Source organism: Rattus rattus, chromosome 14 (genome assembly GCF_011064425.1).
Source record: "Rattus rattus isolate New Zealand chromosome 14, Rrattus_CSIRO_v1, whole genome shotgun sequence".
NCBI lineage: Eukaryota > Metazoa > Chordata > Mammalia > Rodentia > Muridae > Rattus > Rattus rattus.
In genome coordinates, this window is record NC_046167.1 from 33,093,758 (window position 1) to 33,106,833 (window position 13,076).

The 13,076-nt window shown below is 38.9% G+C and overlaps 1 protein-coding gene across 3 annotated transcripts in view; it reads right to left on the reverse strand.

Annotated features, from left to right (window-relative positions):
- The window catches only part of Hecw1 (HECT, C2 and WW domain containing E3 ubiquitin protein ligase 1), a 367,055-nt gene that overhangs the window by 136,673 nt on the left and 217,306 nt on the right, over nucleotides 1-13,076 (reverse strand). For 2 of the 3 annotated variants that reach the window (XM_032884397.1, XM_032884396.1), the window contains exons 1-2: nucleotides 6,391-7,179; nucleotides 1,571-1,740 (exon numbers count right to left, since the gene is read on the reverse strand). In XM_032884397.1, coding sequence (XP_032740288.1) covers nucleotides 1,571-1,740; nucleotides 6,391-6,508 — 288 coding nt within the window. In that variant the 5' untranslated portion in view covers nucleotides 6,509-7,179. Of the gene's footprint in view, nucleotides 1-1,570; nucleotides 1,741-6,390; nucleotides 7,180-12,292; nucleotides 12,388-13,076 lie in introns of those variants that run through there. The other variant, XM_032884399.1, reaches the window with a different exon arrangement.

A 13,076-nucleotide genomic window follows, 5' to 3' on the forward strand; every position in this document is an offset into this window, starting at 1 on the left:
AGCTGTTAGCGGGTCAGGTTAGGGTTTGAGTCAAGTTCTGTGTCTGCACAGCTCCTCTGTATTGCAGCTCATTCAGCTTTGCTACCAACCACCTGGACCTCCATCCATACAGATGTCAGGTTGTATTCTCAAATGATTAGCTGAGAAGCAAGGAGCCGAGCAGGCTGTAACCAGTTCCCACACGTTCTCTAGGCCAGGAGGTAGGTACTGTGAGGGCCAGCACAATCCATGCTTTGTTGAGGAACTCCTATACTCCTGCCTAGTGGAGTAGACACACTTAAAAGGACAAAAGGTCCTTTCCTGACATAACGAATTATTCACTACTGTAAGCAAGCTTCATACCACTATTCAAGCCACCAAGGCTTAAATTTCATACCTATTTAAGTTGAGCAAGGTGTAAGCAAATCAGAAATACTTTAGAGATTAATGATTTGTCTACACCAGGAAGCTGATGACTTTAGTATCTTTGGGAGCTGTATAGAGGCTCACATTTATATTGGAAGTTCTTGGTGGTGAACTATGAAGAAATGGGACCAACCATGTTTAAATGTGTTTTCCTGCCTGAGGCATCTGATCTGAATCAGGAAAGAAACCACTGGCTATGTGGCAGAAAAAGCAACAAGTTCTAACACTGGTTAAATATGATTGAGAGGGATTTACTAATAAGCTTGCTTAGAAAACATTCAGTTACATTGAAATAAGAAGTATGTCTGAAAGGCTCTGCCTCCATTGTTATTCAGATGCAACTTTAGGATAGTTAGGTAATACACTAACCAACCTAGACACTAACTAACCTAGAGAACAGAAAAAGGTAAAAAGTGAATTAAAGTTACACTTCTGACTTATGTTTGGCTAAATTCTGCCTAGTTCTGCTTTATTACAAGCTGCTCTTGCAAACTGCTCGCTCTGATCTTGAAAGGTAATCGTTTGCCAGACAGCCTTGAGGGAAGGCCAGTTTTGCACAGGTCTTGAGAGCTGATTCCCACAGCTCTTTGAATAAACAAAAGATCTTGTTAGCCGGAAAAAAGTCCCAATTGATAATTGCTCAGAAAATGTACCTTTTGGCGGGAACCTAAAAATCACCTGCAGATGAAAGCTTATGTAAGATGATAAGAATCTGTATAAATTGTGAGACGCTCAGATCAAGGCTGGTCCTTGTCAAGCATTGATCACAACCTCAGCCATGCCTTATTAAAGATTTTCTTCCTTTTTCTTTTCTCTTTTCTCTTGTGGGTTTTTGTTTGTTTGTTTTGTTGTTCTGGTTTTTTTTTTTCTTTTTCTATTTGTTTCTGGATGCTTGGATTAAATTTTGGGCTGGAAGGTAGAAGTTCTGCCATTACATTCAGAGTAGCAGTGACAGTGTATTACTTAATGCTGCCTGGGGCAATAATTCCAGACCCTGGAGTTGAAGCCCTTAGAGAACCCTGGTAAGGCCTGAATCTTATGGCCATGAGTTCAAGACCCGAATCTGTGCTCCACAACAAGATAAGCACAGAGGTGGGCTTATCACTGTTCCTTTGATTTTGATCCTTTCATCTTCCTTTCAGAATTCCCACTCCCTAACACTCACCTCTGCCTGCCAGATGGGGTTTACAGTGTTGCCTATGATCGTGGATCTCCGTTCCTGTCCATGGTGAGGGAGGGCTGGGAAGATGCTATGTTTACCAGGTTGAATGGAAATCTTCAGATAAGGGTCTGGGTTGAAAAACATCCCTTTCTTCAATCCCATGGCCTGGAAATCTATAAAATAAATGGTATTTTACTTAAGCATGTTTTAATGAGGTTGAGTATCTACAGGTCCAGTGTAAGAACAAACAATCCAAAACACGCTCTGGTGGTTTAAATGAGAAATGTTGATCATAGTTTCAGATATTTAAACACTCGTTCTCAGTTGGTGACACTATTTGCGAAGGTTTTGAGAGGTGCAAGACATTATTAAAGACAGTTTTGAGAGTCTGTAGTCTCACCCTACTTGCAGTTCACTCTCTGCTTGAATATACAGTTCAAGATATAATCGCCCAGTTTTCCGATCTAGCCATCTACAGCCATTCCTTCCAGTCACAACGAACTCTTATCTTTCTAGAACCATGATCTCAAAATAACTCTTCTGTAAGTTGCTTTTGGTCATGCTATTTTATTACAGTAACAGAAAAGTAACTAATATATATGTGAAACTTTCTGTTTTATACAATGTTTAGGCTATTTCCCATTACAAACAAAGTCTGATTTGTATCTGCACAGAATACTATTTGGAACATTTCCTGGCCTATACTGTGTCTGGGAAAGAAATCTTTGTCTTATTATGCCAGTTTAAATGGCGCTGTGGACATATTACTTTTCCTGAGAGGATCATTGATCCTTACTGGACTGGATTTCCAGTGCTCCACTAACAGATTAAGAAGATAGGAATGGGTGAGAGGAGGATGGTGGACATGGACAAAAACTAATGGGAGACATGTTAGATCAAAGCTGTTCTGTTAGAACAAGTTAGTTGCTCATATTAGAAAGTTGTATTGCAAGGTCAAGACATGAGGAAACCAAGGGCAGTCATTTTACCCTAAGTGTGACTTTCATTGAGTAAGGATACACAGAAAAAAAAAGTTTTGAAAGAGCGAGAACCAAGAAAGAAATATAAACACACCTCTGTGAGGCTAGGCACTCACCACTGATGAAAATTACAAGAAACTCTGGTGTTAGGAAGAGGAGATCTTGGCAATTGAACGAACAGTCTTACTTAAGATGTTTGAGTATGCACAATTTCATGGTGTAGAGAGGGGATCTATTCCAAATGTATGTTCCTCAATTGTTCTTCCTCTTTTTTACTACAAATCCTTCCAGTCAAATTTTTCACTACTTCTTCATGAAAAGTTTTGTAGTCCTGGTTTGGCAATGTCCAGTTTGGTTGTCCAGCTGGTTACTATTAGAATCCTTGTCGCTGCTCCTAGTCTCAGAGTGGACTCATGTCTTGTCAGCTTTGTGATATTTAGGGCCTTGCTCGCTTCTCTGTTGCAATTTTAAAACATGAACCAAAACCAACATGGTGATGAAAGGGATTACCTGGCTTACATATCCTGATCACAGCCCATCACTGAAGGAAGTCAAGACAGGAACTTTAGTAGCGGAGGTGTGGCCACGGAGGAAAGCTACTTGTTGAACAGTTAGCTATTGCTTGCTCAGCTTGGTTTCTTAGCCTAAGCCCACTTGCTCAGGCAGGCATCACTCACAATACATCAATTAGCAAATAAAAAGATTGTTTTACAGCACAGCCATAGGTCAGTCTTATGGAGGCAGTTCTTCACTGAGGTTCCCTCTTCCAAGGAGACTTTAGTTTCTATCAAGTTGAGAAAAACTAATGACCATCTTTAGTTATGGATTAGGTGATCTTTCCTTTTATCTTTAAGGCATTGAGTATATTTTATTATTTCTATTGGTATTTACTTTTTCTTACATTTTCTTTCTTTCTCTCTTTCTTTCTCTTTCTCTTTCTTTCTCCTTCCTTCCTTCCTTCCTTCCTTCCTTCCTTCCTTTCTTTCTTTCTTTCTTTCTTTCTTTCTTTCTTTCTTTCTTTCTTTCTTTCTTTCTTTCTTTCTTTCTTTCTTTCTTTCTTTCTTTCTTTCTTTCTTTGTTGGGCCCTACCTTGGGATGTTTCCCTTCCCACTCGCTGAGCCTTTTAGCCTGCTATAGCAAGAAGTTGTTTACACCCTTGGCAGCTGCTCTTAGCTCCTGATTTGAGGCCGGGGGGGGGGGGGGTTTCCATGGCACCTTTCCTCCCCACCTAGCCTTCCTGCTTGTTGTTGCTAAGAAGTTGTTTATGCTCCTGATTGGGCCCTGAACTTTCCACCACACAGACTTTTCCTGTTTTTCTGGTTGGGGATTTTCACCTGCCTTGTTGTTTTCCACGGCTTTTGCCTCGGGTATATAAGGAGATCTCAGTAAAGCCTTTGTGGCACTCTCTGAAAATGGGTGACCCCTGTATGTGTTTTCTTTCAATCCCGCAGACCTACGCCCAATATTCACACACTGTCGGCACAGGCGCCAACATTTTTTCTTTCTTTCTTTCTTTCTTTCTTTCTTTCTTTCTTTCTTTCTTTCTTTGTTTCTTTGTTTCTTCCTTTCTTTGAGTGACAAGATGGTACAGATATGTTTGTCAGAGAAAAACTTGTAGGAATTGGTTTTCTTTTTCCATTATGTAGATCCTAGGGTTTCACCTCAGTAGGCCTGGTATCAGATACCGTTACTCACTGAGTCTTCTTCCTTGAACAGTATTTATTTTTTATCATAGATAGAGATACTAAGTTAAATGAATGTGCATATATCCTAATTACAAATATTATTTATCTGTGACCTTTCCAGGATTCTTTCTTTACTTGATACATTTATAGTTCCAAGTTTATAGTTCCATTTCAATGCTGGAAACTGTCATCTTGGAATAATAAAATTATGTACCATGGAAAACAGGAGATGACTTAACTCAGAACACCTTATTAACTGATTTTGAGTAATGTTGAGGTACAGAAAAAATTCCTTGGTCTGTCCAAGAGCCCATATCTGAATGACAGAGACAAAATGGGACCAAGGAACAGAGCTATTGTCCTTTCTCCAGCCATACCCTTCCTGAACCTCAAGATACCATTGGAACTTTGGTCATAGAAAATTACTCTTGGTTTCTGGTAAATTCTCCTGTGGTCTTTCTTGTTTCTACTGTTTTTTGAAAACCAGTACAGCTATTGTTATTTTTTAGCATTTCAATAGGAACATGAAAATGGAAACCCAGGGGTTGCATGTGTTTATTCAGGTGTAAAAAAATTATTAAATTTTTCTCTTCTCCTCTCTTTTATCATCCCACGATAACATCTGGGATTCACTGTTGAATATTCATATGCTTCAACCTAGAAAACCACAACAGGTGATAATTTATTCCCCCAAAGTTCCATGAGACCTCTGATCTGTGACACACTTGCTATGGAGAACTGATTTGCCAAACTAAGGTCACAGTTTTTTATTTGTGGTCAATAGAATTGGGGTTTTATTCAATGGTGTTCTTTGAAGATGACTTAGTTAAGATGTATTATGTGAGATTCTGGACTTTCTGTATTATTTTACTCAGAGCAGCTCAGTGTTCTTTTACACTTCTAATGACAAAATAATTTTCGGTTTACAGAAGAGTTCTGTAAAAAATGCAGAGATTTCCTATAACTCTTTACCTTGTTTCCCCATTGTCAATAAACTAGAGACCCACCATAGGGTCATGAAATTAAAAAAGTAGCATCCTCTTTGCTTTTCATCAATTTCCTACAAAGTAAGACATTTCCTCACTGAGGCGGGAGGAAGAGAGACTTAGGAAGTCAGCACCACTGCAAGTCTTGCATAGCGGAAACCTACTAGTTCCACAATCTCCTCACCAGAGATCATAGAAGTAGAAAACAGTTGCCCAGAGAAGAGAATCTCTGTGAAGCTTCTTGCAGAACACTCTCCAACTTGCGCTGCCTGTACGACCTGCAGAGGGCTCTAATAATGCAGCTGTCCCGAGTTCTCACCCATGATGAGGTAGGCCCTTCAGTGATGCAGCTCCCGCTGAGCTGTTCATGCTCTTGTAAGTGGCCCCAATAACGTAATTCTTTTATTATTATTTCATCCACTTCAGTATAATGGTTATATTGATCTGCCATCAGTTCCCCAGCCAGGGTTAATAGACCCTGCTCCCATTTCCCCAGGAAAAGCTTGACATAATACCCAACTATTATTTTTTAAAATCAGCTAAATTAAAATGGACTGTATTTGGATTCCACTGACTCCTCCACTCCCAACAAATGCTGTTTTGACCAGCTCAGCTTCGATCTGCTCTGCTTAAGTGGGTTGACTGGAAGTTCCGTTTAGTTCTGTAACTTGCCCTCAGTAAATTCTTGATGCTGCTATTACGGCCGACTTCCATTCACACAGTGTCAAAACACTCCTCCTTTATGACTGACTGAATTTCCATTATTTTTGCTTATTCAAAGGCAATAGATCAGATACTTTTTATTTTTATCCCAGAGGTGAGGTAAATGAGACACAAAGAGATTGATGTACGTTCGTTAGAGTCAAATAAAAGTGGTCGACATTCAGGTTCACTGCACATGGTGGTTTGGATAAGAAATGTCCTGCACAGGCTGAGGCATTTGAACGCTTGGTTTCTTATTGGTAGTGCTGTCTGGAGAGGTTATAGTGAGGTGCAGCCTTGTTGGAGGAAACACACTGCATGGGGTGGGCTCTTGCTGCTTGCTGTCATGCCTGCACCCTGCCACAATGACTCACAGATTTTTAGAATTGTTAGCCAAAAGAAACGCTTTCTTCTTTAGTTGTCAAACAAGAGCACTGCATAAATAAGGCTTCTACGTGAGCAACACGTACCTGAGAGAGAGAAGCTGATGAGCCTCCTGTTTCCTTGACTTTGCACAGTCTCCTCAGAGCCAATACCTTTAAAAATCTGTAAAAGGAAAGAAAAACGAAAGACAAGTAAAAGAGACATCAAAAAAGATAATACACTATAGCAAGGGTCACTGAGATGCTAACAGGAAAGGTCTGTAACAAGCTGGTCAGCATCCTTGTGCTATCTCACAGTGTCTCTTCTCTAACCAAATTCCTCCCCTCTCCCTTCTCTGGCTTGTGGGAAATTCTGCTACTTGGGGAAGAATTCTGTTTATGGGTAAGTGAGAAAACCCTGTTATGCAAGCTTAATATAGACTATTAGGCAGCAGGTAGGGAGAAACACTGGGCCTGGCTTGAGTATTTGAAACCCAAACCCCACCCCCAGGGGCCCACTTCTTCCAACCAATATGCACATACTCTGACAAGACCACAGCTTCTAATAGTGTCACTCCGTTATAGCTAAGCACTCAAATCTATGAGGGTCATTTTTATTTGAACAAACAGAAATCTCCATAAACAGGCTAAGCAGACGTCTAAAGATTGAGATCTGAATTCAACAAAGCATAGTGTTTTATTTCTCGTCTGTCCCCTTGACTGCCCCTTAAGAGCAACCCAGAGTGACATATTTTTATTGTCTTTTATTGCTTTCTTTTCCAAGAGATGCTGATGTACTGGTTTCTCTTCACAGTGATAGAACACTAAGACAATGCTGTGTACTGACCCGCGAAAGGATAGAATGAGGAATGAGTGTAATCCTTTCTGTTTCCCTTCCTTGGAAGTAAGTGTTGTCTTTTAATAAGAGAAAGTGGGTGGTGAGCAGAGTGAGCTTGAGCCCTTAAAATGAGCAGCATGCAGAAAATTTTAAAACACCAAGAAACTTGCTTTGTTTCATTGTATGTTATAATTTTGAAATGTATCATGCTGTAGAAAAATCATAATAAATAAATATTTTTATTGGAACTAGATGAAATTCAGCCTTAAAGAAAAATGAAGCTAAACATTGTAGAAAAGTGGATGGAATTAGAATGTATAATATTTTAACAGGGTTATACAATGTCAGAAGGAAATAAACCACATGTCTCTCACATGCAGAATTAGGTTATAAATTTGCATATATGTAAATGTTGGCACAGTATACATGAAGAGGACGAGAAATGCTAACTAGGGAGTGAGGAAGGCTGAATGCAGGTAATGAGCACAGGTCATGAAAGAAGATATGAAATTAATTGTTTCTAGGTCTAATTGTCGTGGATTTTTCTTTGGTGGTGGATAAGTGCATAAAATATATTTGATACCAAAAGTGTCAAGTGTAAAATTAAATGTGAAGCTTCACAGCATCTATTATCAGCAACAATTCTAACGGTAGATAAATTATCCAAGCTGTATGGACTTTGGGCCTTTGTAGGATTCGGCCTTTGCTGAAATATTGGGAGCAAATGCAAAACCTGCCTTGTACTCTCAGTTGGAAGAACATTTATCCGTTAGCTTTCCTCTTCGAAATTTCTTCCCCTTTCTACCCTTGACTTTGTGGGATAGAGACAGAATTTAAAGTCATAGTACTCAGAAAGTCTCACAAATATTCCACTAGAAAACAATTCTGGAATCTTCTAGTAAATATTTGGACTGCACTGATCTTTACTGGTTAGTAAATCATGTTTGTGACTTTATCACAAGAACTCAAGTCTGGATTTGGTTTTTTTTTTTTTTTTTTTTTTTTTTTTTTTTTTTGGAGCTGGGGACCAAACCCATGGCCTTGCGCTTCCTAGGCAAGCGTTCTACCATTGAGCTAAATCCCCAACCCCTGGATTTGTTTTATCTCTACCATTTGACTTATATCTGCTTCAAATCAAAATGTGTTCTAAAATTGTCATTTGAGAAAGGCTAACAGAAGGAGTTATAAGAGGTAGAAATTAAAAACAAGAATATTATATAAGTACTTCAGAACTCTTGCTCTCCTGGTATAGCTGGGATTATCTCACTTAGAAACTAATTCTCATAACATTAGGGAATAAGTAATATACTTTTTGTCTCATAAGATTATGAATGAAATTTCTTTTTTTGTGTTTATTTAGGTAAGAATTAAAGGCACACTACAAAAATAAGTTGTGGATGTGTAAGGGGGATAGAAAAACAGAATCAATTCACAAAACAATTGCACTAGGTCTGGGGCAGTGTGTTAGTCGCTGAAGTGCTTTCTATGGGAGCATGAAGACCAGCGTTCAAGCATGATCATGCATGTGTGTGGAAGACCAGACAGGGTGGCAGGCAGTTGATGTCCCAGCTCTGGGATGCAGAGACAGATCTCTCAAACTTCCTGTCAGAGAAAGCAATCTTCAGGCCCCAGTAAGTGTCTATCTTTAAAAATAAAGTGGCTTGATCCTGAAGAACAACATCTGATGTTGACCTCTGGTTCTCATGCACACCTATAGGATAACATGAATGCACAAACACACATCAATTACCACATTCAGTGAAAAGGGTAATGTCTAGTCCACATCTTCTGAGCATAGATAGAACAAAAAGTCTGTTCTTTTTTTAAAAAATCATTTAAAAAAGACTCCTATGGTTTGTGTTACAGTATGTGTTCATGGTTTGTGTTATAGTCTTGAGTGTTCCAGAATGGCTCATAGAGTCAAAGGCTTGATTCTTACCACATGTGACCATTGGGAAATTGTGAGAGCTTTAGGTGATGGGCCTGGTAGAAAGATGTTAGGTTGTTAGGGAAAGCCCTTGAATTTGTTACTGGGATGCAAACCTTGCCTCTTTCTGTTTTCTTCCCAACCATTATGAGATGGATAAAGTTCTCTACAGTGTGCTCTCTTCCAGTGACACTCTGCCTCACCTAGGCCCCCAGACACGGAGACTAACCAACCATAGAATAAGGCCTTCAAGACTTTAAATCAAAACAAAACAATTTTTACGTTCTAAGTCTCAAATATTTTGATACAGCAATAAAATACATGTTGCCACTATTAAAATCCAAGTCAAAAGGCCCCCAAAACTTAAACTTTCTATCAATTTGCCCCCAAAAACTTTACCCTGAAAAATTAATGTGGTACCAGCAATAATCAGTGAGAAAATAGAATTTAAAATGCATTCAAGCAAATTTAATTACATTTTTTTCCTTTGGAGCAGTGTGCTTAAGTTCCTGGATGAGATTACAAAAGCTTACATTAATTCAGATGTTCACTGGATTTTACCAATAAACGACTTGTGTTTTAAAATTAAAACTAGGTTTAGTTTCTATTACAACACCATATGTTCAAAGATACTATTAGTTTAAAAAATAATATCTTAATTGAGAAGGAAGAGCATTTGCTTAAAAAATGTTTTTTGGTCTGCCTTAATGTGATAGAAATCAAATAGAGAAATGCAAGAGAACCTTGAAAACTGTTTCATTCTACCAAGAAATAAGGGCAACAACAGCAGAGTCACCCTAAAAACTACTTACACATTAAAATGTGGTTTATGTGAAAGTACTTACACTGGACCTATATACTTAGTTTCAATGAGGTGGTGAGAGTCCAGAAGCACTCTCTATTCTCAGCCTCCCATGGGCTTAGGACTGGATTCTCACACTGTTTTGTGACAATATTCACTGGGAGATAGAATTGATGACAGACCAAAATACAGATGCCACTAAAGTCCAACTTGGTGAATCGGTGAGTTTTTTAAGGGGTGAGTTTACAAACAGGAATATGGGTGATGCCATGATAGCTGCATCACCAAAATCCCATGATTCATGAAAGACTGAAACCTGAAGCACACTGCATAGCCTGCAGATGGCTCAACTGGTTGGAGAACATCCTTTTAAGGCATTTCTTCTCTATTGGTCTTAGACTCAACCTCACCAGCTAGCTAGTTTTCAGTGTACTGTAAGGTGCTATGCAAGCTACTAGGGGAGAAAGTTAATCATCAGTCTTACCCAGCTATGAACCTTGAAAGTTATAATAGTGACTGGTCTGGGACGACATTCCCACTTGTATAATAGTGGCATGACCATAATGGGACACATTTTCTGATTGTATTTTAGACTTACTCCACAGGACTCAGCCCATATCTGGCATCATTATCAGGCTTCTTAGGCTAGACAAGTCATAGGCCTACTACTATCATTCTCCGAAGTGTGTATAGTATTAAACTGGCTTTTTAAATACTCATACTGAATACATCTCTCGTTCCTTATCTGAGAAGCTTGTATTTGCAGTAGATGGTGATCAACGCAGTGACCCACAACTGGTCAAGGTGCAGAAAGGAAGAGAACACAGCATTCTCAGGCTTAAAGAGAGCATGCTACCACAGCCCAGCATGTGAGGGGTCAGATATCACTGTGGAATTGTGGAAGAAGGGGGAAAATGAGCGTAGGAGCCTGTGGTAGAAGATGACTATAAAGACACAATGTCTTCCCAACACAGCAAGGCAGCTAGCTGCACATGTGAACTCACTGTGGGTGTGACAGAATATTTAATACCTATTCAGGCCCAAGTCAGACCAAATCCTAGGACAGCATGAGGAGCTGGGCGTGAATTTTATCCCAAGCTGTTGGATCTTGGCACTTGTTAGCCACTAGAAGAGCAAGAGTCAGTTTCCTCTAAGAATGTAGTCCCTAGTAAGCGGACCACTGTACAGTGCAGAACTACACATCCAAAACTATGTAGGCTGCAAAAAATTGCTCTTAAGCTGGGTATGGCAGTGTAGGCTTTTAATTCCAGCACTCACTCTGTGAGTGATCTGTATAGCAGGTTCAAGGACAGCTGGGGCTACATAGGGGAACCCTGTCTCAACAAACAAACAAACAAACAAACAAACAAACAAACAACTCCCCAATATGACAACAAGAACCCATCAAACCACAAGTTATCTTAAAAGAATAAAAATGATATAAAGTTATCAAGTTGTGTGTGTAGAAAAGGTGAATGAATATGGGGAAAGTTGCAAAAATTGGTGAATATGATCAGAAGAGGTTTTATGAATCTCTGGAAGAAGTAATAAGAAAGACGAGAAATGGTAGAAAGATAAAAGACTAGGGGGAAATTCAGGAAAAGGTAATGTCTATTTTTTTGATACTGTCTATTATCATAGTAGAGAACAAAAGGGTGGGGTGTGACTGAAATCCTGGATGTACAGCTGGACTTGGTGGCACAGTTCTATGATCTCAGCACTGGGAAGGCATAGGAAGAATGATCTATGTAAATCCAACTTGAATAGTTGGTTCCGGGACAGCCTGGGCTACATGGTGAGACCATGTCTCAAAAGAATATAATCAACAATAACAATGTCAAAACCAAAATGCACAAAAAACAAAAATATATGAATCCTGAGGTTTGCTGTAGTCTGGCTTGAGGTGCATTGCTTGGGTTCACTTGTTAGACAGTGTCTGCATTTACCCAAAGAACAGAAAGTAAGATTTTATCTTTTCTAGGTCTATAATTTCATATAACTAAGATAAATCTGAGGCAATACATTCTGATTAGTTTAATTTTAAGTTTAAAAAGAAATTAAAACATCAAAAATATAAATATTCAAAATCAGTTATTATAAGCATGTTTCTTAAAGAAAGCCTCATACACTGCCACTAAGTATATCCCCATGGAAACATTTTGTTGAAAGAAATCCAGAATGTCTCTAACATTTAGGTTGCTTGCACTCTGAAAAGAACAGCTTTTGATGTTTTTCTTTATCACTAGTCAGAGGTGTGTGTGCTTGCGCACGTGTGTGTGTGTGTGTGTGTGTACTCTTCATCTATCAATGTATCTTCATATACATGTAGGTGCAGTTGCAGATGTGTGCACATGCATAATTGTGTGCATACACGCATGAAAAGGACAAGAAAGCAAATAACTATGTGAGTTGGGTCTGAGCAGGAGGAAGAGCAGAGACTTACGGGAGCTGCTGAATTCTTGACAGTGACACTGGGGGTTGTAGCTCTCAGGGCCCCGCTTACTCCGTGGTAGTATTTGAAGCAGATCTTAGTTTCAGCTGAAAGACAAAAATAAAATGAAGCTGAGTCCTTAGGGGAATCTAGGACAAAACAGCTATAGTCCAGGGGGAACTCTCCAGCAAGTGCAGACTGACTCCTCTCAAGAGCCAGCATGCAACACTTAAGAGGGTTTATGTTGCCCCCCCAGACCAGTCTGTCTTTCAAAAATTATGTCATGAAAAATTGTATGGGCTTTAGTATTTCTGTACTCAAGCTAAATAAATCCATTACTTAAACATCTTGGCATCCCATCTACCTCACTAGATGTTTTTACTTTTAAATCTGTAGTTCTAAGACTTTAGGTAGTTTATTTCTTTGTAGTTTCCTATTATATAATTTATTGCAATTAATATTGTGATAATTAAAAAAAGACTGAGAGGAAAATATATGAAAGAAAAGCATATTTTAAAATTTATATATTTGTCAGTGATAACATTTTTTGTACAGTTATAGATATAGATTTGTATTTAAAGATGGTAAACAGAAAAGATATGTTTTGGGGAGACCCCCCCCCCCTGGTGGTGTTTGATTTATGGTTTGTGAGACAATGAATAAGTCACTTTCTTGTATCCCAGATTCTTCAAATGTAAATGGGACTCACAATACATTACTCTATCTGATACTGGCTGAGCAAACAAAAACATAGTTCAATTAAGTGTTCAGGAAATGTCAGTGATGGTGGTCATAT